The sequence below is a fragment of the Cottoperca gobio genome, chromosome 3 (assembly GCF_900634415.1).
Source record: "Cottoperca gobio chromosome 3, fCotGob3.1, whole genome shotgun sequence".
Lineage (NCBI taxonomy): Eukaryota > Metazoa > Chordata > Actinopteri > Perciformes > Bovichtidae > Cottoperca > Cottoperca gobio.
Genome location: NC_041357.1, coordinates 11,199,830 through 11,227,211, shown reverse-complemented (window position 1 = coordinate 11,227,211; position 27,382 = coordinate 11,199,830). Strand labels below are relative to the sequence as shown.

The 27,382-nt window shown below is 39.0% G+C and overlaps 1 protein-coding gene across 2 annotated transcripts in view; it reads left to right on the top strand.

Moving 5' to 3' along the window:
- The first annotated feature begins 945 nt into the window (after positions 1-945).
- The window catches only part of tspan4a (tetraspanin 4a), a 115,926-nt gene continuing 89,489 nt past the window's right edge, over positions 946-27,382 (top strand). The window contains exons 1-2 of one of the 2 annotated variants that reach the window (XM_029428712.1): positions 946-1,120; positions 25,761-25,840. In XM_029428712.1, coding sequence (XP_029284572.1) covers positions 25,778-25,840 — 63 coding nt within the window. In that variant the 5' untranslated portion in view covers positions 946-1,120; positions 25,761-25,777. Of the gene's footprint in view, positions 1,121-24,122; positions 25,841-27,382 lie in introns of those variants that run through there. The other variant, XM_029428711.1, reaches the window with a different exon arrangement.

Sequence of the window (27,382 nt, the reverse complement as noted above, 5' to 3'; positions counted from 1 at the left end):
ACCACCATGTTAGCATTGACATTGTTGTGTGTTAGTTGCCTTCATGTCAAACCACCGCTGAGTCTACAGCATACAGCCTCACAGAGCGTCTACCGCGGCTGTAGATCCAGTTTTGTTCTTCTTTCTACAAGAAACAAGAACATTTGCTCTTTGCAGTGAAACATGGTGGTTTGCTCCGTATCCTCAAATATAACAAACAAACAGTAAGAAAAAGTAAAGAAAACAAGTATTTGACAGTACACATACAAATATGTAAAAACATTGACAAACGTCAAATTAAAAAAAAGTTCACAAAGCAGTGCCAGGAGAAGATGGCTGCCTTCCAGTCCAAACTCGGGTAATATGTTCAAACACCATCATGCTAAAAATGCATCACAAGCCACAGGACACATCTCAGGTCCAATTTGATGAATTTCAATTTCAATTCAAAAACCTTTTCAAAATGATGTACTGTGAAAATAAGCTGTCACGAGGATGTGATGAAAATATTACTTTTGCTTACTTTAAGGTAAAATGTTTTGCTTATAAACCACCAAATTGCCTGCGGCTGGCCATTTGGACTTATTATAAGCAGCTTTTTGTATTCATCAGATGCTGCTTTTATATCGCCAACTGAATCAGCAAATTAGCCTATAAATTACTTTTGGAAATTCTCAGTGGGCAGACAGCTCTTCAAAGAATGACTAAATTAAATTAGGGTGCGATAGCTTTACTCACCACTAGATGGCGACCTTTTGCTGTTTTGGCTGGGTTACAGTGCAACCATGTTGAGAGAGAGAGAAAGAGAGAGTGTGTGAGAGAGAGAGAGAGAGAGAGAGAGAGAGAGAGAGAGAGAGAGAGAGAGAGAGAGAGAGAGAGAGAGAGAGAGAGAGAGAGAGAGAGAGAGAGAGAGAGAGAGAGAGAGAGAGAGAGAGAGAGAGAGAGAGAGAGAGAGAGAGAGAGAGAGAGGGAGAGAGAGAGAGAGAGAAAGAGAGTGTGTGAGAGAGGGCGAGAGAGAGAGAGCGAGAGAGACAGAGAGAGAGGGAGTCTGTGGAGAGGAACAACTTGGGAAGTTTTGTCATACACTGAAGGAAGAAGAGGGACAGCTAGGAGAGAGTGTAGAGAGTGAGATTAGTGATTGGTAAGTCCTTTTCAAATTCTTCTTACTACAGTATTACAGCAACTAACTCTTATTCCTGACTACTCCTACTTCCTATCTTTAATTCTGTATTCCATTCCCAACACATATGCCAGTGACCCTGTTTTGGAGATTTAACTTTGATAAATAGGGAGCTGTTGCCGGCTCAGTTTGTCTAATTAGCGGGGATAAACTATATCCTGGTTCTATTTATCTTGCGTGAATTGGTAATGAATGTTGTTTATTTAAGGCTGAGATTATAACAATCCTATGAGCTCACTCAGTGTGAGTTGCTCTTTTACACTGCCCAGGATATGTGTTTTTTCCACTTGTAAGTTGTTGTCTATACAATGGGTTGTTTTATCAGTAAGTTATGATTGTGGAAATGTGGTGATATGTGAGATTGAAGCTCTCTGATTGGCTGAGGAATGTTTCCCTGGACCTCGATGAAAGACAGAAATAAACTTGTGGGGAAGAACAACATTTCAGAATACCAACCATTCCTCAAACTATTCCCTCCCATCAGCTTTTTCTTCTGGAGAGGTAACAGGAACTTAAGGCCTCACTGGCTTCTAAAAGCCTTGGCTGGCTGGCATAGCGCAGAGTAATTCACTGCCATACAATGTGTCCTTATGTTAGGTTAGCAGAGGTCTTAAATTCTCCTGGATGAAACTGCTCCATATTACATGTGGCAAATAAGAAATGAATCTCAACTTCAATGATGGCAGAACGGCTCTACTAAAGGGGGAATCTATCGTAACAACTGTTCAAACAGAAGATGTTCCTTGTATTCCTATGCCCATGTTGTTGTTTTGTGATGTATTTTTCGTATCGTTGCAGCACTTGGTTTGGAAAGCAGAAAAATCTCTCTGCTGTTCAAAAAGAATCGACGTTAAACGACAGCTTTTGGCATTATTCTCTCGCAATCAAAGAGAAAGATTATTTTCTTGATAGACTCTACAGTTTGTGTTGATTCTCAACACTCGTACATGGAGAACATTGTTTTCCCAGAGTGAGAGATGCCATTTTATGTGCACTGACAGAAACCACAATAGACCAGAATGCAATGCAGCTACAAGACATTTGAATCAGAAAACTCTCACTGGGTAGAGAGCTACTGCACATTCCTCTAAGCACATATGAATATCAAAAGCTAACACCCTTCCTTTAGGTGTGGTTGGGTAGTGCTATATATTCCAGACACCAACCCTCCCCCTGCTTTTTTACAGCGATTCTAACTAAAATAAATAATACAACACACACTTGTTGTAATGCTCAGTGTTTGGGGAAACTGTTTTAGAGAGGTGTTGATTAAACTGCATGGTGATTTGGATGTTATAGTTTGTGGTACTATCTTACTAACTCATTGACATAAATCAAATCAAATCATATCACAAATTATACATTTGTCTCAGTGTGCTTTACAGACTGTACAGGTTACGACACCCTCTGTCCTCAGACCCTCGCACCGCACAAGGAAAAACTCCCTAAAAGAAACCCCATAATTAAAAGGAGGAAAATTAAAGAAACCTCAGGGAGAGCAAGTGAGGAGGGAATAAATGCGAACACTTAATATAACACATTATAATTCAACAGCAGCTCAAACTTCAGCCTAAAAAATGACCATGAAGTTGAATCAACACGTCTCTAAAACATTTTAACCTTCATGAAGGTAGAATTTATTGTGGAGTTAATAAACTGGAAATGGAGTGTCTATTAAAATAATATATAATATAAATACATTTATATTTTAATCTTAACTTAGTTTGATATTCAAATAAGAACTAAATGGCTGATTATCAGACTAGGGTGAATGAATGAAACAATAACTTGATTTATTGATCAACAGTGATAGTTAATACATAATTTCACTAATTTATAAAGTAAAACATGAAACATTTGCTGGTTACATCCTCTTGCTGTCTTCTTATGATTAATTGAACACATTTGGGATTTTTGACTATAAACAAAAATAAATTTGACAGCATTATTTCGGGTATGGTGAATTGTAATTAGGGATGCCCCAATTTGACTTTTTCATTTTATTTAAACTGTATCAGACGATACTAATTACCAACTCATTAGCATTTGCTCTTTTTTCTTAATTAAAAATCTGTACAACTACTTCAGTCTGTGGAACTCATTAACAAATAATGAAATATTATGCATTAGGGATTGCATTGCACTAAGAAGTGATCTGTAGGGGACTGTAACTTATAGTAGAATCAGTAAAACAATTTCACTGAACAAAAGACATTGATAAAAAAAAGAAAATATAACATTGATCAATCATATCTGTCCGATAGCGATCGGCATTATAAGACAATGATCTGAGCTGATCCAGATCCAGATCCAGATCCATTTCTTCTCATTTTTAACATTTTCAAACTCAGAGATTAATTGATAATACCAATCAATAGATTAATCAGGAATGGACATAAATGTTGCCTGCAGCTTGTTAAATGTGGTAAACAAATGCAGGTAGACAGGGAAACTTTAGGAAAGAAGTTACATCACTAAATACCTCCTGAGCATCACAGATTGATGAATCAAACAGTATAAAACTATTGAAACACATGTTTCCTTTATAAATAAACTCAGTTTATGTTCTACATATTGAACTGCTCATCAAATCTCTGACACTTTCCAGCTCACGGTGACAGATTGCCTTGACACATTCCAGGATGTGTGGACAGAGACAGTAAAGAGAAGGATGCCGCTTCCTTCTCCCATGTCCTCCCCCATGTCACCAGCTCCAGTATGGCTGAACTGATGACTGGCATCTGCCCACTGCTTAACATCGCCTGCAATCACTGTCCAAGAGCAAAGCTGCTGCTGATGCACAGTTTTCAATCTATGTTACGGCATCTAGCTGTTTTGATGGAATGATTGGATGAGTGAAGAAATGTTTGGGAGGAGGTGTCGAGTGTTTTCTTTATCCGTCACAGCTAGTGTTGTTTGTCCAACTGGAGCTCTGTGGCCCACTTGTGGGCCTGTCTAGGTGTGGCAACTCTCTGGATAATTGCCCTGAACACTGGCTCCACTGAGAGTGGCTATAACAAGGCTGCATTGTATTGCCGCCTGCAGGTGTGCGTGTGTGTAAGTGTGTGGAAACGTGCACGGCTTCTGCTCTAAATTCTCTCAGCCAATCTTCCCCCAGTTCCGTGTTCCTTCAGTAACATTTCTTTTGCCAGATTTCAGACGGTCCTCTCTCCCTTTGTTCCCTCAGTGTATTTTATGCCCGCAGTTTTCAGCCTCATGTTCTTGTAGCCCACTTTTCTTGTGCCCTGCCAAAAGAAGAAAGGATTGGAAAGCGTATATGAACATATGTTATGTTGAATATATAAGCAGAAAGGGTATTTCTTTAGTTTCTGATTCTGATCTTTACTCCTGAACCTGGTAGAAAAAGCATATGGATGAAAAATATATGGTATCTTAGTAGAAATACAGATTAAGGTCATTTAAGTTGTTCCAGGATGGATGCCCAGCTGTAGCTTTTGTTCAGTGCACAGTGAGAGGTAATGAAGCAAAGGATAAATACATGGTTATCCTATGATAAACCTTGTTGCAACAATGCAGACCATCAATTATGTACACTATACCACAGGAGATATGAGATACTATAAAGTATGATAAGGCCAATATAAATGAATTATTCGACCAGCAGGCACAGTATTATATAAGAGACAGGGAAATTAAACTTCAATGGTTTCTGTTGGGTCAAACGAGGCGGCAGGAAACAATAATACGGTACAACAATAAAAACACAACATTTTTCATGTGTTTTTGTCAGGACAACCAATTTACACATCAATTGTGTATGTTTAAAAGTATTTACTTCTTTTGTCATCTGCAAGTATTTACAAATGTTGGCTATGTGTATTGAGTACTGCCACCCAGGGCCTTATTCACAAGTCTACATTTTTTTACTGGGGTTGTTTAAAAAAATGACCTAGACAGTAGGTTATTCTTGAAATACAGTTATTATTGTTAATGTTACAATAATGGCTGCAAGGATGCAAAGAAAGAAGGCACCTTAAGACAAGGTTGATGGTGATATATATTCACTGATGATCAATCAAATATTGCCTCCCCTCTAGGACACAGTATGAAACTTAGACAAGTGTGATACATGAAGCCTCCAGTGCACAAACACTGAGAGTGGACTTTAAAGGGAAGTAAGAGACATACTGTGTCCAAACTTTTTTAATTAAAAATATTAGCGTATTCAAAGCTTCTGGATTTTTCAATGCGGGATAAAGTAGTTAAACTTATTTTGTGGAAAAACTTTGTCAGAAATAAATAAGTATAAGTATAATTATATGTCTTAAAACATAAAACATGTCTGGAAAAGATAAGATGATCTAATCCTCACTATTTTCCACCCAAATCTTCAACAAAATTAAAAGTCACATGTAGTAAAAACCTCCAAAATGCCAAAATAAGGACCTCAGTGTCCTCAACGCTTCGACCCTGCTGTAAACAAAATAACAATAGTAGAATTTTAAACATGAATAGTTTGACATTCTGGAAAATACAATTATTTGCTTTCTTGCTACCAGTTAGATAAGAAGATTGAAATCAATTTCATATCAGCCTGTTAATGAAGCTTAGCTTAGCATAAAGACAGGAAGCAGACGCTGTCCGAAGGGAACAAGAGCCACCTGCAGCTCTAAAGCTCACACATTAATAACTTAATCCTACAATAATGAAGTGCTACTTCAATTTATAATCCTTGTTTATTCAATATAATAAACATATTGTTATCCACTTTTATATGTTTTTTAAATCCATACATGTAAACATATTGTATGTACATGTGAAATGTACTCTATACAGGTCATTTAGGGGACAGAATCAGAAATCCTTTAATTGTCCCACGACGGGGACATTTACATTGTTACAGCAAAGAGAGTACACAATTAAATAGAATAAAAATACAGTAACAGTAAATAATATAAGTACAGTCGCACATGACAGTGTAATTGCAGAAGTTATAAGGTTCAAGGCTGCCCATGACAAAGAGAAGGGGAATAAAGACACACACTGCACATACTTCATGTCACACATGGTGGCTGTTTTATTTGTTTCTGCCTGTCCTCTGGATGTTAGGCACTAGCATGGCCTCTTACATTTTTGAAGGGTCTATTTTGTCCCCTCTGTTCCTCCTTGTTGAGAGCGCTGCTGAGACGTGCCGAGTGGAAACCACATGTCATAACCACACTCTTTCACTGTTGCTGACTCCCAGTCTTACGCCCAGTTTAACACAGAAGAAATACAAGGCAAGGTTCTTTTTCTTCCCTCACTACATTGCTACATGTTTCCTCCCCTCCTCGTACCATATATCTTATTCTGTTCACCATAATTTACTCCTCCTGGCTGTCATACCCAGCTTTATATTCTATTTCATGTTTTGTGTAGACACTATAGTTTTCTGTGTCGGTGATTAAAAATAGCAGCAGGCATTTACATTCTGTATAGAGCTGGTTCTTTTTAGCCTCCTTGGTGGGGCAACTGCATACTAATCTTTACATGACATGTCATTTTGCATTGCATGGGGAATTCTTTAAACATGCAGGCATCCCACAAAGTCCACATTTCTGTTTCTAATGTTATCTTTGCTTTCCTTTCATCGAATTTCTCACAACGGTTTCTCTCTCCCTGCTCTGTTTCTTGATATGATTACATTTTTGCTAGATTTTCGTGTAAGAGCTCGACTCTCATTCACATTTGTTTCTGACAGCCATCCGTAGCCGGTCCTTGCTGATCTTAATAGATTTAGTCTAACTTTATAGAGGCTGGCTCCCTGGACGCAGATCTTGCCATTGCCTCAGAGTGAAAATCCATTTTCTCATACTTTAAAATGAAAAGTATCCGTTTCTAGATTTCAAGTACAATGCCGTCAGAAACTTTCCAAACCCCATGACGTCCTCAAGTGTGCCAAACTGAATTCAAAGTAAATTTGTATTTCTTGTTGACAATCCGCATACCTTTCAATGAAAAATGTAACACAGCTTCAGTTCTTTTATTTTTCCTGATTCTTTTGTTTTTAACTATATTTATTTATTTTAGTCACCACAGAGACTTTGAATGGGATTCATTCATGCCTTTTTCGTTTTTGTTTTTTGGCTCAGCCACTCAAGCACTTACCCATTCTAGTACTGAAGCTACTCTTTCTTCTTCTTCTTCTTCTTCTTCTTCTTCTTCTTCTTCTTCTTCTTCTTCTTCTTCTTCTTCTTCTTCTTCTTCTTCTTCTTCTTCTTCTTCTTCTTCTTCTTCTTCTTCTTTGTAAATGGTTCTCGTGCATTTTTAAAAATTGAAAGCTGTCCTAGAAAATCCGTTGTATTTTCTTATTCCAACATAAAACTTAGCTGCCTCTTGATCTGATATAGTTCTCTCAATATGAATAAGCTACTGATTAGAATAATTTCACCAAATTTGACAGATGAAGGACATTTTTATTTGTGTCTGTTCCAAAGTGAATCTGCACTCCAGTGTATCACAATATGATTATTTGATGATTATGTTAAATGAACATCATGAGACGCATTGGAAATCAAGTCACATTATTTTTATATAGCCCAATACCACAAATAAAACTCAAGGAGGACACCCTCTGTCCTTAGAGCCTCAATTCAGGTAAAAATAACCCTATTGCTGGGGAAAAGGTAAGGGGAACAGCAACAGAGGAAGAACCCAGACATTAAATAGATGTCTTGTGTACCGAATAAACCAATTAAAATTAAAATTAAGGTGTCGACAATCGATGAATAGATGAAGAAAGTACATTAGCTATTATATATTTAATGCCTCGCGGTGAAACAAAGAAGAAGCCGAAGAGTAACTTAGTATCTGTAAACACTCCCAACACTGATAAATGAAAAGTTAACAAGATGTTCAGCTGGTGTTTAATTGCTCTTTAAATCTCTGTATTTTTATTTTAACAATGGATAATAAATAATTGTAGCTCATTATTTTACTGCACCCAACTTAACTGTGTGGATTCACTCTCACAGCTCTCATCAGAGTCATTTCCAGCCTCAGCAGGCAGTCGTTTTCAGTAAATCACTAAAAACCCACTGCACACTACCTGCTCAGCACCAAACAGCAGGTGGATACAGTGAGAGATGAGCTGGAAAACACAATGGAGCATTTAGCAGCTAAAGAGTGAGTTGACAATGTGACATAAGTGTATTCACCCAAATATTATTTGAAGTCTTTGAATTGTCTCAAAACATTTCAGCTTTTCATTTTTAATTCATTTGTAAACATCTGTGAACTAAAAATAACTTTTATGGGTTAGTGTGTGTAGATCACAAACACAAAATCAATCTGTTTCAGATGAAGTTAAGAGGGTTGTATCTTTCAGAAGCATTGCAAGCTTTATATTGTCCTGATCAGAAAGAATACAACCTTTTCTTTCAGTAGTAGAAATGATTGGATTTTCTTCATTTGCCATTTTCTTTTTTAAAAGCAGTGTCACATTGTAAACGCTGACTAACAGAATATCTTGTTTTCATGCCATTTTGTAAAGATTCATGTAATTATATCCTTAATCAGCTCACAGTGGTTAATGTCACATGCCGTTATTCACTGTTAGCAATAATTCTTCCAGCGCTGTAATCAGCCCTCTTATAGAGGCCTCTAACAGGCCTACTGGGCACAGGCCCAAGTGTTCAGAAGGCCCTTGGGCCAGAGCATCTGTTTGAACTTCTTTCAATCAAATTACTACAAAGAGATGTGAAAAGAACACAAAGAGAAGTAAAATGAGTACACATAGACACAAAACAACCACAAAGAGACACTATACGACCATAAAGAGATGCAAAAAGACCACACAGAGACCCTGGACCAGAGCATCTGTTGGAAGTGACTGTTAAAAACAACTACAGGCACAAAAAAACCCACAAAAAAATGCAGAACCACAACAAAGGGACACAAAAAGGATCCCTATTACACACACACACACATACACACACACACACACACACACACACACACACACACACACACACACACACACACACACACACACACACAGGGGGGATGTGATGGAGGACAAAGTGCCAAATTTCTCCTTTATTTGTTGTGTTCCTATCTAGGTCTGTGATATAATTAACATTCAGTCTGCCACTCCAAAGTCCACAGTGACTTGTTCTCATTGAGAAGTTCACAAGGTACTTCTTTACTGCCACAGCCTGCGGATTAGTTGCTATGGAGACAAAGCTGTCGGAAGTCAGGAGGAATATGTTACCCGATATTTGTCTTTGCTTTCTCTGGAGGAGGATATGTTACGGAAAAGTTTGAAGATTGTTGTTGACAGAGGCTCGGTAGCTCTCAGGGACACAGTGTGTCGGAAAAACCTCGACATGTATTTCTCCTCTTCCCGCCCATCCAGCTCTTGCTCTCTGGATTTAGTCATGACGTTTACTTTTTACAATTTGGTAGATTTCAGTTCACACCTAATTTGTGGTGATTCATTAATCAAATGGAGATCTTTAAAACAAACGGTGTAATGTTTGATCACAGTAGAAAAGACCTGCATTAATAACCTGATAATTCCTTCATGAATTATTCACTAAGAGGAGCTTCAGTGTGTTTGCTTTATCTGCCCAGGCCGTATTATTCCTGCCTTAACCTTGAATTGTTTGCATATTACTAACTCTAACCAGATTGCTATGATTGTAGTCTCCAGTTTCTATTGATTAGTACTTCTAAAGAACAGATATATCCTGTGTATTAATAAAAACACAGCCTGCAATAATGTCACTTTCTCTGAGCGCCTTTTGTGTAGTCCTAACAGCAAGGTTTATTAATAGAGGACAGTTACATGTTTTATAGTGAAATGACTCGTTTTGACTCCTGGGATTAGAGTCTCTTAACTCCCCGTTGATAATGGTGATACTGGAGTTACTGGAGTGCCAGCTCGCAGTTTTGAAGTTGGCCACCGGGAGCTAAATGAGCCACTTAGGGAGTCTGTGGTGAAAGGACTGAGCTGGATGACTTCCCTGTGCTTAGGGAGGACTGAAAATTCAAACTGGCTGAAGATACAATAAATAAATGTCTTGTACAAAGATAAAAGGTCTTGAGTTTTATAAATTTTATAGACCAGTGTTTACCAACATGGAGGTTTGGACCACAACAAGGAGTCACAGTTTTTGTCAGACTTTCCTTTAAACCTTCTTTTTTCCTTGTAAATTACTGGATAATTTTGAAGAAAACATTAATCTGTGTTTGCTTGTTATCGTTGCATGGCTAAAGCTGACTGACCCTGGCTCATGGAAAAGCCCTAACAGACTTGAGGCATGAAAAACATCCCAGCACCCAACATAAAATATCTAATTTCTCAGATGTGGGGCCACCACCCTTCAGAAATATCTGTTTTTATTATGATTTTCCACTAATTCAAGATTGTCCTGTATGTATCACGTGTTGGCACAGTAGGAGTTTGAGTAAACCAATTGTTGTCACTTGGTCAAAGCAGTTATTAGTTTGTTGTGTTTACTTATTTTTACCGCCCACCTCCACAGAGCTCACATGCACAAAGAGACATTCCTGTCTCACCACGTAACAGATGCTCAGCTAACAGTCTTGTTGATAATAAACTACGGAGGCGTTATGTGCACTTGATAAAAAGCCTAAAAATATCTACTGTGTACAGTTTTTGAAGATGTGCCAACATAGCAGCGGCTTAAACAATATCTTCTGAGTTGTAGTTATCAAAACAAAACAACATGCGTGATTTTTAAATAGGACGTGGATATTAAAGCTGGATTGCTGAGCTCTTTTTTTTGTAATCATGTTGAAAGAACACCTACACAGGGGAGCGCACAACCAATAAACTGCTTAGTGCTTTGTAGCAACCTCCTTCAAAGAACAACAATTCTGTTCAGTGAAACATGTGATTACATTAGAAAAACATTTGAACACATTTGATGATCAATCCTTTTTCTCTCTGTGAGTAAGTCACTTACTATGCAACACTGACTGCTGTTACCAGCTGACCCATGATGCGTCAGGGCAGATCAGCTGCACCTCCAAGAGTGGTATCTATATGAGTAAAAAGTAAGACACACTTTTAATGAGACTCCATCTTCGTATCACTATCCCTATTATAGATAGTATATTGCATATAGTACAGCAAGCAAGGAATAATACTTATGACAGTCATTAATGATCCTAGTCACAGAAAGTCACTTTAACATTAGTGCCAAAAACAACAGTTTCAGGGGGCCAAGCAATACTGGCAATCCATTGTATATGTATCTTAATATTATGGTATAATGAATTACCGACGCCAGGCATACCGTTTTGTAAATTGAGGTACATTATGTTTTTTTTGTGAGATGATTTGTACATTTTCAGTTTACATCATTAAAGAAACAGCATTTTATCAAGTGTCAGGTCACATATGTTGACCGTATTACATATTATTTGTTAATATTGGCAATATAATATTATATTGACCTTAGCTCTGTCATTTGGTTCAGTTAGCTAGTTACACCTGGCAGTTACTAAATATTTAGTAACAACTAATCTCTACTTAAGAATTAGTTTATGTGGTGTAACTTATTTTAATTTAGTGATGCCCAAATCTCATAATCAGTAAATTTACAAACAGCTTGTGCAGTTCGCTGCAGGTCTAAACTGAGGAACCTTTTCTTCTGCATTTCTGGAAGTAAAAGGAGAAAAACATTATATTCCTTTTTTTGTCTTGTCCCTTATTTTGAAAAAATATCCCTGTTAATCGAGGCTTACAATATTGCTGATAGATAATGCCATTTAGCCAAACTGTCAGTTATCATTTCAGAATTCAAATGCTAAGATGCAGACACGAGACAATACACTCAGCAAGCACAACATATAAAATACAGTATATGGACAAATGTGTTGCGTTTAAAACTCAACATTGTATTTTATTGTATCATGAAAGACAAACGACCACAAATGCATCACCATATGTTGGACAAAAAATGAATTCAAGAAGGATTCTTCAGCTAGACTTCTTTTTAGATCACATGATCTAATTCATATTCAGTATTTGTGACACAAAACACATTTCGCCTGCTCTAATAATTTCTTAATCTGAATAAACCTTTTATTTGTTCAGGTTTGTAGTTCATCCAATGCCCACCTTCACTCATTTCTTGGACTCCATGTGAATAATAAGAAGAACATGTGTCAGAAAATACTAATAATCCATTGAACAACATCCAAGCAATTATCACTTTGTCTCCTTTAGTTTGCGGTTTTACTCTTTCCTTTTTTGTTTTCTTCACTTTCCTATGATGTTAGACGTCATCATTTGGCAGATTGTGTAACGTCACCATAGAAACACATTTAAAAAAAACACGATTACCAAATTATAGATAGCCTTAAAAACATGTCATGTTACCGTTACAGTGAGCATATAAGCAGGGTTTATCCAAACAGGGTTTAAGCTTGGCAGTTTTTGGACCTTTATTCCAGCAACCCTATAAACATTACCGCAAAGGGATTCATTAAAAAACGTTTTATTGCAGCGCTTCTGGTTGTGCTGAATCCCTTTGAGCCTTGTCAGTTACATACAAGAGGTGACAGAAGTTATCTTGCACCACAGACCAGAATGTTGCTTGAAAGTACTTTCATGCTTATAAACTGCATGCATGATACATGATCTGACTTTCACATTAACAGACATTACCAGCTCCGCTCCTCGCAGCCTGTCAGGTTAGATAAGGTCACACTGGATGCCCTTGGGACTCAGACTGTACTGTATCTGTGTATTAAACACTATTGACAGCCTCAGGAGAACGGACACGATGGACCAAGGTCCTTGAGGAACGATGGAGCTCTCTCTCACACACACACACACACACACACACACACACACACACACACACACACACACACACACACACACACACACACACACACACACACACACACACACACACACATTGATGGGGCTTGATCTGAGTTGTTACATGTCTGCTCCAGGGACTTGATCACTGCTTATCTCTCTGGTGCTCTCTGTCTCCTGGATCAAGCATGTTTGCCTACACACATCCACCTTTCTGAACACTCCTCTGATGAGATTACTCACACTGGGATTCCAGCTGTGTTGTTTTGTGCATGTGTTTTGATGTGATACTCTCCAAATGCTGCAAATGAGGGAGGACAAATGTCTCTGTGTGTTTTTGTGTGGATGTGGGTCTGATTTAAAACTAAATGAAATGGTGGATTTATTTGAAATGCAATGCCTGTTTGTTACTATACACTTAGTGATTTCAAAGAAGTTACAAAACAGTGACTGGAGCAAATGCAAATTATTAGATTAAGTGCATTATGCACACATTCTGCTAAATGAATACACTCAATCTCCACATTAAGAAAACACACTGCATCTCATTACACTTCAAAACCATTTGCTAAACAGCACCACCATTCTTAGACTGTGAAAAGATAAGAGCATGTCTGCTATCACAGATTCTCAGTAGTAAAATACTTTATTTCCCTGTGAATGGATATTCACACATGCACTGTTGTTTTAAGCACTTCAATTCTGGATAATACACATTGCCAACAATGAAAGACTTGATTAGCGGTCCAAGTTATATTTCATGGTTTTCAGTCTTAAAAAGCATTTTCAAAAGTCAGGTCTAAAGCATTGATTTGATATTCGACTCAGATTTAAAAACACATGTCTCAGTCCAAACCAGATTTCAGACTGGGTTGTGTATGTGTACATGTAGGGCATTGAAATCAAAAAATTTAGTTTGCTTTTTACTGAAAACCATTGGATACACCATCTAAGGAAACACTTGAAGTAAAGTGAAGTAAACCTTTAAAGCATTCTAGCTCATTTGACAATAATCTGGGAGTGGGAGTCATGCACTGTATGTATTGTATGAGATTATGTATAGATATCAACTTGTCACTGTGGTAACACAGTGGGGGTGGTCGTTCATGCATGTGTGCCATAGTATGTTTTTACATATGTGTGTGTCCGCCCCACTGCTTCTTTCCTCCTCGGGGGATTTTCCTTTCCTTCATGTGCATAAATACATGTCCACACAAAGCATATTTGTCTCTTGGGCAGCGTTTGATTGGCAAGCAGGGTAATAACCTTCCAGCTCGGAGGGATTAGCAGCAGAATGCAAATGGCAGATGTGACACATATGCATACATCATGTTTGCAGGTGTGGAAGTTTTCACGCTGGCTGTTCAGAGGTGTATAGAAGAAATCAGAATCGGTCATGAAGCTGCTGACACCCAATATGGCAGAAATGTTTTGACAAATTGATGGAGGTATTGATGAAGATGAATGGATGGAGATATTTCCAGCTGTAAATTAAGGTTCTGTGCCAGGTTTGGAAGATTTCCTCAGACGCGTTGGCAGTGTTTGTCACAAGCTGACTAATGTTGCATCTGGATGCCATTTCCATGTCAATTTGTAAAGTGAAAGAAAGTATGACATGATTAAGTCAGAGGTACCGGTTGTTTGCTTTTGTGTGATCATATATTTTGGTAATTATACCACAAAAACTGGAATAATGAGAGCCACAAGGTGAATAATGGATGTCAGTCATCATCAGTTGTATTTTGATAGTAGCTTGGGTATGTAAATTAGCCTGCAACCATTATTTACAGACATAGTGACGTATTGATGTATTAACCATTAACCTGCTACCTTAATTGCCTGTGAATAATTTAAAGTGAATTGAAAAAGCTTGCATTTCAATGTATTTATCTATTACAACCAAAGACTGTTTAAAATATGGATGTAGTCTCCGCGACGTCATCCATAGGTTTCTGATGAGCCATCGTGAAGCTCAATGTTGGTGGCTCCAGCCGGTCACCATTTCGGCATTGACAACTTTGCCAAATCCAAAAATTGGCCAAAAGTGGGAGCCATTGTTACCACTTTCATGTCTGTACAGCAGTGGCGGGCCGTGCATTTCACACCTAGGCCTTCAGTGATGTCCTACACAGTCCTACCTGAATTATTGCCCCTCTTAATACCATCATTATGACGCCATGGCTCTAGAAACTATACATTTAGACAGAAAGGCAGTATAACCGGGCGTTGCATCACCCTAACAACAGAGTTATATTAATATTTCCGAAACATTTAGTTGTAAATAGCAGGTATTCCCAGCAGTACAATGTGCAGTGCCTCTCGGAGGTTGTGAGCCGGGGGTACCGCTCGTAGTTAGTGATTTGAAAGTGGCGGACAAACCCTTTTCCCAGCTGTGATAGGCTCGCTAGCGTCGGGGTTGGCCGTTCTCTTCTCACGATGTCTATCTTTTCTTGAAAAGTTTGTCTTGAAAATGGCGTTGTAATTATATCTGCGACCAAATCGATTTCTCTTCTCCTCCTTCAGCCATTGTGGGTTGAAAAAAAACAGCTTGTAGAAATCTACACAAATTAGCTCGTTCAAAGTTTGCTAGCTCTGCATAGCTCTGCCTCTCAATAGTGCGTATCCAATCAAAAGAGGTGCACATGCTGACGTTATCATACGCCTGCTAGCTGGCCCCGGTGTCCCCAACTCGAAATCTGATTGGTTAACGCCACAGTTTTGTCTCCGTTCACTTTAAGCTACAGACGCCCGCACTGTTGATTCTGAAGGCCTAAGGGCAGATCTCTTGGACCCTGGCAACACATTATGGCTGAAATATGATTGGATAAAAGCTCTAACATAAAGGCCAAACCTCCAAATCTCCATCTGAGGCTGGAAGCAGCGCAACCAAGAGGAAAGCTACGAAATGAAGAGAATAGACTATGGGGAATAATTGAATACATATTTGTGGAAAAAATATATAAAAATTAAATGTATATTCTGATGATGTTCAGGCCAGCAGAGAAGGCCTTGCTGGCCCTGACGGCCCACCACTGGTGTACAGTAACTATGAAGCTACAGCCTGTTAGCTTAGCTTAATATTAGACCTGGAAACAGCTAATCTGGCTCTGGATTTTTTACACTTGAGCTTTTTGTGCTGATTAAACAAACAAGATATAACATGTTAAGTAGTGAGCTTTAAATGTGCTAATACGCCCTAGGTGTTTTTTTTGTCACTTAGGGCAGAGCCAAGCTAGCTGTTTCCCGCCGTTGCCAGTCTTAATGCTGCGCTAAAAGGCTTCTGGCTGTAGCTACACATGAAAGTGATATTTATTTTAGCAGACAGATATAACACTGGTATCGATCCTCTCATACAATTCTTGGAAAATAAGCACATTTCACACAATTTAAAACTATTAATTTTAAGAGTGATTGATAAAAATCAAATGACAAAATGTCAAAACTGCACTAGACAGGAACACAGAAGAGAAAACCAAAAGAAAAAAGAGCATGTGTAAGCACACATTTAAGTATGTTTTTCTACTCAGGGGAAACACAATGTGCGCAGAAACAATATTATAAGCACTTATTGAGAAAGGATTTTCAATTGGAAGTAATTAAATCCCCAGTGCACAACAGCTAGAGAGGGGTTGTATACTGAGTCCTGGGTCCATCATATCCTGTGTGTTACTGCTGTTTCTCTTTATTGATGCAATTGGCGTTGCACACATTTTGCTGTGACTTTCCAAACTGCTCTCCTTGAAATATTAAAATCTTGCAGTTTTATTTTGACTGAAGCAGTCATCACAGATGATTTGGCCTATTTGGAGCTCCTTTGAAAATGAACGTGCTGATTACCAGACCTCTCTTCATAAATGCTGCTACTTAGCACTAATCTTGACATATTTATTGAGCTACATTTCTAATAATGATTAAGTTACTTCAAAAGTGTGTTTGTCTGCCTCCTGTATTCTTATTACACTGTATGACTGTCACAATTATTGCACAATGCTGCTTGGCCCCTGAAAAGCAAGGAACAGCTCTGCATGCAGCAACTAAACATTTTTAATATTTGAAGACTCTTTGTTTATAATAATTCACCAGACATTGTTTCAGTCAGTGCTTGTAGTGTAATCACAAGTTGACAGGCCTACTTGAAATATACATGGGAATAATTATGCTCATGTAAGGTACTTTATTAAGGCTAGATCTGTGCAGTGTTACTCGTCTCATTTGAGAGCATGAGGCGACACATACCTGCTGATAACAACCTTTAGCCCAATTAGTTTTCTTTCTGTGGAGCATAAAAATTGTATAAATAATTAAAGCTCAATTTCCTCAGTTCACCTTCCCTGATGATCGGTGATTTACCTTTAGGCTGTTTGAAACAGCACCAAAATAAATAATGAAAGATGCGTCTTTATCCTTTCTTACCCAGACTGGGTGTCTGATTTATCCCACCACCAGCTGCCACTAAACACTCTCAGATGACAGTTTCTGTTTAGCAAGTGAATCCTTTCAGGATAAAGCTGACATCTTTCTTTCCTTAGTTACTCTATTTTCTGACAGGGCAAAATGATGTAGAAAAATAACAAAACAATTATTTTCTGATCTTGCAAATACAATATGATTCACGATATTGGATGGAATGATAATTTTTGCATCATTATTCTTAATTTCTTTGAAGATTATTTTTGCGAGGGTCTGTAACAAACAAAGATTTTGTAAGTCTGTATACTATTTGTTGGATGGGACATGTCTGCAGCACCACACACTTACATATTTTACATATATTTTGCCTTTAACAAATATTGCGCCTTCTGCGATTTAGTTATTATTGCACGACTAGTCCATATTGCAATTTCGATAACATTCTGATTAATTGCTTGACCCTATTTTCTGACATTCCTATTTTTATTTGTGAAATTCCCCCTAAGCTAATGTGTTCCTACTGAAGATATACATCTTTAGAAACAGGTCACAAATATATAAGTTCATTTTTAAATGTCCTGCACACCCTCACATTTTTTAGTTCGTCATTAATGGCGAGTAGGTCTGGGTTTGAAAAAAAACTGTCTGGTCGGCTCAAAACAAAAATCTTTCAATTACTAACTTTCTTCCCTCTGGCCTGTCTGAAATTGTAGACTTAGGTTAAGTTGTTGTAATCTTAATGTATAGTTGTCTCAATAAAGTTGCTAAACAAGAATGTAAAAAGTGAAAAGGGGAGAGTAAATAGCGACGGAGCAGCAGCTATGTAGTATGCCAGAAAGTTCTGGAATGAATTCTCGAAATTGAAAAGAAACTCAAACCAAAACAATAAAGTTGTGTGCTTGAAAACCAAAACAATGACCTGAAAGACGCTATAAAATGCCACAGAGCTGAAGGGAGATAATTATGAGTAAGTTCGTCACTACAAGTCATTTGTTCAGTTGTTAACATAACTATTTTGATAAGAACAGATTTAAGATCTGTAAAAAACTAGTAAGTGAATCTTAAATTTGGATTGCTTTGTTAAACAAATATTTCTAAGGTCAAGAATAAATGTTCTTGTTTAAAGCTGGAGTGCAGAACTTTTGTGTCCCTCCTCTGACCCCAGGAATGTTTGTCACTTCTTTTCATTGCTTTAATCCTTCCTCTGAACGCCGAGTTTCTTTTCAATCTGGAGAATTCATTCCAGAAATATCTGGCATACTACATAGCTGCTGCTCCGTCGCTATTTACTCTCCTCTTTTAATTTTTACATTCTTTTACATTCTTGTTTAGCAACTTTATTGAGACAATTATACATCAAGATTACTACAACTTGTGTATCAACTTAAGTCTACAATTCCAAACAGGCCAGAGGGAAAAAAGGTAATAATTAAGAGATGAAAAATAAAAAAACAGTTAAATAAATATCTTGTATCTTGTATCTGGTGTGCCAGCACTGGAAAATCCTCTCAGACACCAATACCAATACAGAATACCACGATCCTTATCCTTTAAACAGCGCCTGATGTAACACAATGTGTCAGCTGTTAGAAGCAATTTGTACTTTAAGCCACAAAACTAACCAGCTTCAAGCAAACAGCAGTAATATTTATTTGCCTTTAAACAGGTTTACAAAACACTTGTCTTCATTTCTGTTTTCTTCTTTACACAATGAGTGCAAGTAGGCATAGTGCCATTGTTTTCTGCCGCCCACATCCAAACTCTTTGCATACGCAGTGTATCTGGGTGGCTCTAAGCATGGCGCACAGCGTAATTACATTTGACCGTGTCGCGTTACAGACATCAATTGAGTCATCCACAAACACAAATGGCTGATGAACAATAGGTTGGCACACATGCTTTTCATGGTGACTTAATTGTCCCCTCATGTAAAATCCCCTTGTTGAATTGACATATTAATTAAATATTTTAGTTAAACGCTTTAATTAATGCCAAATTGTATTGTACAAAGGTATTAAGTCACCACATTCCACTAATGTTGACCCAGGTGTTCACTCTTTGTAGATTCATATTATTCATTCATGACGATTAATGTGTGAGTTCATTTTTTATTCGTGATTTATTTACAATGTAAGGATGTCTTTGTAAGCGTCACAGCCCTCCACACATCGCTACCCTGCGATCGATAGTGTAGTTTGACCTAAGAGTGGTGTGACTCCTGGGAGAGAAATGTCTGTCTGTGCAGTTCATTGGTCCAAAGCCTAATCTGCTCAACTATTGGCTGAACTGCCACAACATCTATTTATTGACGTTTATGATCCTCAGTGGTGAAAGAAATATTCATATCATTCACTCAAGAATAAAAATACTCCACTATAGTAAATCAAATGGTAAAATAGTAGTACTCATTATGCTGAGTGGCTATTGTGTAATATGTTCATATGATTGGTCATTGTTGTGGATGCATTAACTTGTTACTTAAATGAATCCTATTTATTAAACTGATCCTAGATTTTGAATGTAAACTCTTAATCTGAAAAGTAACTTGTAACTATAGCTGTTGAATAAGTGTAGAAGTACAAAGTAGCTTAAAATAGGCATAGCCATGTGAAGTACAAGTACTTGAGTAAATGTACTTTGTTACTTTCCACCACTGCGGACTAGATAGAGATAAATCTGTTCTGACTTTGCATCAAAATCCATTTTTACAAAACAAGTCACCAAATTGATTTAAAACACTTTTTTCAAGAATATTTGTTGGACTTTTTTGCCTTTATCAGTGCAGCCGAAGATATAAAAGAAAGGGGGAGAGAGAGGGGGGAGGACCTGCAGCAAATTCCAACCCTGGCCGCTGCTAAACAGTCGACCTACATGGGGCACCCCATTTATCACATTTTATGTTGAAATTATAACCCTGGATCTTATTCGCTTATCGTCTGCCTATGACTTGTTTTCAGATATCACTTCTTGTGTTTTGCTCTCAGGTCTGTCTTGATGAGACTACGTCTTTAAATCAAGTTAAGTCTATTAGTATGTTACGCAGCTTCATGCTGGATGCTTGTGCAGCCATTCCAGCACTATGCCAACAGTACTCAGCACCATCTCTTTAGATTTGACTGTTGTCACGAGCGTGAGGAAACACAGTCGAGGTCACACCTTTGGTCCTGGCACCTTCACAGACAAATTCACTTCACTGTTGTCACTTACAAAAGATGCTGTTATTCCCCTAAACGATTTTATTACATTACCACTTCAACTAGAATGTTTGAATGTTTGCTTTTGATTTCCTTTTTTATTATTTTAGCAGCGCTGTTTAAGTCTGTATCTTGATTCATCTAGTTTTGTTTTATTGTCCATATATCTCAATTTATTCAGTGAAGCAAATCTTAAATCCCTCAAGACTCGGCTCGGTTGGGCGAAACATGTTTATTTCCCATCGGAGCTGTTGTTATTTATCTTCATGGCTCTGATTCCTCAATAATCGCTGGTGTAATGCTGTTGTGACAATGTGCTTTCAGTTGGCTCACACACAGCTGTGTTTTTGTAAAGGAACATCTTGACGGTAACTGAGTGTGGCAAATTGTTAAACACTAGTCACAAGAGAACACTTATAACATGTGATTTAAAGATAAGCAACCAACGCTGCTCTTACCTTCTGCATCACTGTGAACGTCACCATCATGTATGCACATAATGGATGCTTGTTGAATTGTGACGCTGTAACTTTTATTTATAGCCCTTCCAATATGTCAAGGAGAAAACAGGTTGCCTTGAAACAGGCATATAAAGCTTGAACATTTTAAAGGGGACATTTCATGAAAAACTCACTTTTTCAGTGCTTGTGCACATACATTTGGATATCTGGAGTGTCTATCAACCCACAAACTGTGAAATAAAACAGCCCATTCAGTTTTCTGAGGGCTGCCTCGCTCAGAAAACATGAGCTTCAGCAAGCCAATCCTAATTGTCTCCCCTTTCTATGTCACATGCAGGCTCATTAGAATATATCGCCCTACATCTGAGTATCTCAGAACTTTGTTTGCAATTTTTCTAGCAAGCCAATCAGAGCAGACTCTTTTTCGGGAGGGGGCTTAAAGAGACAGCCGCTAAAATTGAGCGTTTCAGAAAACAGGTATATTCAGACAAACAGAATGAGAACAAAAAAATAGTTTTTTTGAACATTTAAGCATGTAAACATGTTCTAATAGAAACCAAAAATACAAGTGTTAACCTGAAAATTAGAATAATATATCCCCTTTAACCTTCCCAAAATAGCCTCATGTTAAATGTGTGAGCTGAAATGATTGTGGTTGCATAAGCTAAAATCATAACTGGCAAACAGCTCTAAATAATTTGCCAGTCCTGTGGAAAGCTATTCCCATTTCATATGTTCATAATGCTGCTCTGTGCGCACTGCAGTTATCCATATAGCCTGTTTTGTAATTTAGTGGAGATATTCATAGGACGCTCACATTGCAGCTTTAAATAAGGGTAAGCAAGACAGACTCTTACCCCTCTATGACTGCATGGAGACCAGTGAGCAGCACAGTGTGTAGTTGACTGAGCATGCCAGTCCATTTACATCCTTTTGTCACATCACTGTGATTCAAAGTATTTTAATATGTGCCCCCTGCATACACACCTCCAGTCTTAACAGAGATGGATTTCATCATGTTGTGTATCATGTTTCCTTGCTGCAGCCAAAACACGTGTGTGTATGTGTGTGTGTGTGTGTGTGTGTGTGTGTGTGTGTGTGTGTGTGTGTGTGTGTGTGTGTGTGTGTTTGAATCAGGGGTAGAGATGTGTAATGTATGGTGACAGATGTTTTAGGTTTGGGGATTACTTAAGTAACTAACAGTAAGTTGTTTTGCTTCATGGCGTCACAGTATATTACATGCACACCACTTACAGACATACGAGTTTCCAGCTTCATGAATCATCCCAGTCTGTATATGTTGTGAAAATGACAGCAGATTGTGCCAATTACTTACACAATTGACATAATTGGGATGAACCACATCATGTATAAATATGATATATATGTAATGTGATTCAGCAATATGAATAATGGATGAATAAGCACGCTCAACATTAAGGACAAATATCTTATAGCTGTAAAACCTTTGTTGGTAAAACTCAACAATAAAGGTTTTTACTACAGACACTTTGCTCGATTGTGGAACAGCTGTAATGTGGGTCTATAGCTACATCTATATGTTTTTATGCACGTTTTCATTTTTGCATATGTAAACAGCTGGATTGAAATGCAGAAAATTATTTTAAAACTATTTTTACACTTGGCTACGGTGGAAATGTTGATGTATTGATTAAAGCAAAATGTAATAATGAAAAGAGAATTAGTGAATAAATCATGACTTGTGAAGCATGTGACTAAAGAGATGAAAAATGGCGGCAGACAAAAACATCGGATTAATGGAGAGACTATAACTTTCTTCTAATACTCATACATGCCATATTTGTGTTCCATTTTTCGATAGTTTTTCACAGTTTGGGGTTTGACTGACGCTCTTTTAATTACGCCACTTTGTTGCGCCTTCTTCTTCTCTTTTATTTATTTATTTCGATGAAGCAACTCCCAATATCCACATAAAGGTAGTGGATGCAAATATATTTAAATAACATTTTCTTTTTCCAATATATTTTCATTTGCATCGGTTTAAATTAATGCTACATTTGGATGGAAACCAAATGTCAATGTTAATGAGAACCACGCTTCTTGCCAGTATATACAATAACCAAAATTATCAAAACATATGGTGGTTAGTCCTTTTTGTTGACCTGCATATAACCCATGCCATTTTTGTTTATGCTGTAGATACTCTTGAAGTAACCTTTCCTATCACTTTGATACTGCCTCATGTCCACTAACCTTTTTGAGAGATAACACCAATATCCCAACAGTCGTGTATGCTCTTATCAGCAATGTCAGTCATTCAGTAAATCACATTCAATCTCTTAGGCCATCACCTCTGCAGTCTGACAAAAATACATGCAGGAGACGAAACAGAAATCCATTAAATACTTGATGAAAGTCAGTACCTTGGCAGCTTTGAAACGTCCCTGTGGACTCATAAAGCCACAGACACAGATGGCCACCTGGTTGTGGAGAGCATGCAGTTATTTTGTCTGAATGTCAGCAGCAGTGTGAACTCCCCATACCTTCCAACAGTGACACACTTGAGGTGACTTCTTTTGTGTTGTGGCAATATGTGCAAAGTGTGGTAACATGGATGCAGTATGCCCCAAGTCCAGGTCCAGAGGGAGAGAGGAACGCGACTGAAGCCAAGCGTGCACAGAGAGCAGCCTGATTTGTGCGCAAGAACAACCTCTGCATGTGGAATGAGGCAGGCAGGAGGCAGAGAGGAGAGGAGGAGCAAGCACAGTGCAGCAGGCTTCTGAGCACTGCTATGCTAACAACACACCAGGCTTTGTGTGTGCATTTACATTGTATGTATGTATGTATGTATGTGTGTGTGTGTGAGAGTGTTATCTGGTAGATGGCAGGGAATGATTGGCGTGTGCATGAGGGAGGATGGGGCTGCGAGACACTGATTGGTTGCGCTCCCTCGTAGGGTGTGGCAAGAATATGAATGACTGTTCCTGCCTTTCGCGCTGCCAGGTTTTGGGGACAGTCTCCGAGGAGGGATGGGGTGTTTGAGATTGTGCGTGCGGAGGGGAGAGCATCGGAGCTTGTGAGAGAAGGGAGAAAAGAAAAGGGGAGGGGGGGACAGAGAGAGAGAGAAAGAGAACAGGAGCTTGTGAAGAAGAAGAGGGAGGGAGCTTCAGGCAGCGAGACTGGACTACCGCTCAAACACTGCAGTCTTTCATTTGCTTCTCTGTGGAAACAGTGTCTTTCTCTTCTCCCTGCCTTTCTCTCCTTCTTGCTTATTCTTCTCTCGCTGCTTGGTCATGGCCCTGGTGGACACCTTGATCTCCTTGCCCACCTAGAGAAGAGGAGAGAAATGCTGTAGCGGAGGAAGGAGAGACGAGAAGAGGGGACACCGCACACTTTGCCTCACTGATGAGAGTCTGGAAATTAATTAAGCGCCGGCAGCACAGCGGAGAGAGCGCAGAGAGGGGCTCAGTGTGAGGTGCAGGAGGAGAATAAGAGGGAGTTGAAGAGGGTGAATGGCTCGATGTGATTAGAACAGGCTGTGGAGGAGAGGCAGAGTAACCCCTAGACACTTTTGAGAGACAAAAAGGACAAGTTTGGACAAAAGAAGCGAGGTGGAAATTGGGCAAGGCAGGAATTCAACAGAGATACTGATTCATGAAGCCAAAGAATGGTCCGCTCACATGCGTTATTCATCCTTTCATGCTGCTTTTCAACCTTCCTCTCACATTCATAACACCCTCCTCCCCTTTCATCTCCTTATCTTTTTTCATTGCATGTCAGCAAAAGCACACCAACAGCCACAACCACATGCAGAGAACACTCAGCCACGACTTCGACCCGAGTGTAGCATTTTATTCTCAGTGGATGTGTTACTGAGTAAAAGAAGTTCATTGGTCGAATTAGGGGTGCCATTATTTCCCAGCAAAGAGCACCTGCTCAGGAATTTTCCCATGAGACCAGGTAGGACGTTTCTGGATCATTTCACCAGACCAGAGCAGCTGGAGTGGTCGAGTCGAAGCCCTCCAGTCATTTACCTGATTGAACCGTTACGAGATGAAACTGCAAACCAGCTTATCTCTCAGAGCATGACACTTGTGTTTGAGCGATTACAGAGAGGGAAACAGGGATGTGCAGATGTGTGTATGTGTGTTGGGATTATGTCCTAAATACATAGAATTACACAATTGTTCTGGTAGGATTATGCAAAGTCTCCTGCTGGATATAGTGGCACTATTGGATTAAAGAGAGGAACTCAAATCAAGTGAATGGCAGCACATTATCTTCCACAGATTAGGTCAGATCAAATGTGATCACACCTGGGGTAAAATTTAATCAGCCGTTGCAAGGTTTGATAGGGGGTGTAACTATTTTGAGAGATAGGTCAAAACATTACAAAAATCCATCCCTCAACACCCAGTGGAATACTTTCTGGTCCCTCGGTGTGGACTTTGCTCAGACCTGAAGTACACAGAGTGACTATTAAAGACTGTTAAAGGCTTCTTCAGCTTTCATAATGAGACGCTCCAGCACAGACGAGACTCCCTACCGGCGCAGTCCGTCTCTGGACAGCAAACCCGACACGCCGCCGTTCACTTCTGGGTTTCACCGCTTCAGTGGGGAGTTTGAGTATAAGCGGCCACCGTTTGCGTTCGGCTTCCACACAACAAAAGGACCGCAGACGTCCAAGGGGCGCTACACCCAGGGGAAGAAGTATGTAGTGTTTTACCTGGACCTCTCCTTCATATTCCTCCTAGAACTGCGGCGCTGCAGGATGGCCGAGGGTTGCATGGTGGCCCTGCGATATGGAATGGTGTTCTTCAACCTCCTTTTCTGGGTGAGTCCTCTATCTTAACATTTTATATACATCTGACTGTGTGTGTGTGTGTTTTTCTTGACTTTTGCATTTTTTGTTTCTCTGTTATTCATACTTTTTTAAAATCTTGTTTAGAGGGAGCTCTGTTGTGTGTGCCTGTGCAACCAGAGTGATGTGAGAGGAGTAAGGAGGAGGGGGGAGACAGATCATGCATTTAGATCATGTGTACAAAGCCCACTGTGTGGGCGAGTCAAGCTTTTTCTGTTCCCTATACAATACTTTAAGTGTGGGTGTACACTGCATTGTTAAGCTTTGGCATATTTGGAGCTTGCATTGTGTGTATACTAGTTAATCACAGTGTTACTGTTGCTGTAATTCTTCACCTATACTGCACCATCCTCCCGACAGAACAGCGCTTCTCAAAGCATCTGCTGTCAATCTGCTCTATTGGATCTGTTTGCCATGGGGACGTTTGAGCCTGGCTGTCTGTCTGCGTCTGTCATTCCCACTCCGATAGCCCCACCACAGATCACTTTCATTTGCACTGTGATGTCCTGTTCCACAGCTGAGCTTCACATTTAAAGATCTCGATCTGTGCTTCAACTGTGCTTTTTTGTTGTTGCCACAGACTCGCTTTTGTGCAATCCGTTGAAACTTGTCACAGCAATGATTCTGGCCCCTGTGGTTACCTTGCTGGGATTACTTTGATTTGTCATACTTTTGTTCTTATGGGTAATGCTATGAGATGAAGCCTTGAACGCTGAAATGCAATCTAGCTGCCGAGATGCAATCTCCCTCGGGGAACAAGTGACCTCTTCACCTCTAAGTCTTCTCTCAGCTATAAAGTGTTGTCAAAGTGGGGTGTGTGTGTGTGTGTGTGTGTGTGTGTGTGTGTGTGTGTGTGTGTGTGTGTTTTGCCACTTGGTATAAATAACGACGACATGACACCACCAAGCTTCACCTCAGACAATCCTGTTATGATCCTTCAGGTAAGAACAGAAAAGCTTTTCCAATATAAAGCCTGTCTTTGAAAATAACAGATCTAAGTCACTGATAGCTAATGTTAGACCTCAGTGTCGCCACCATTTCAACACCAATTTACAAGCTGTTATATATATTGAGTGGTTCATCCAGACCCAGTTTTATTCATGTCTCAAAATGTAGACTTTTAAACGTACAATGTGTAGTTTTTCTTTCACTAAGGGGCTCTCAAGCAAAACAATAACAAAAGACAGCGTTTGATGGCATAGCGGATCGTGGGAGTTTGTCATTGAAGTCAGCTTCTTCCGGTTAGGATTACATCATCGTTCAGGAGGTTTTTACTGGGAGCCAACTTATCGGCGGAGGCCTCCTCCTCTCCGAAACAAATGGACCTGATGATTAAAACTGGTAAAAACACTAAATAAAGCAGTTTCACGTTAAAAATCAATGTTTCCCTGGTGGACACATGACGGAGGGGCTACAAGCTAAAGGCTAACGTTTGATCAGATTGTTTATCTTTTCAACTTTCAGAATGATGCAGCAATTGAGTTTACAGCCAACGTGAAAAACAAGAGCAGTTCC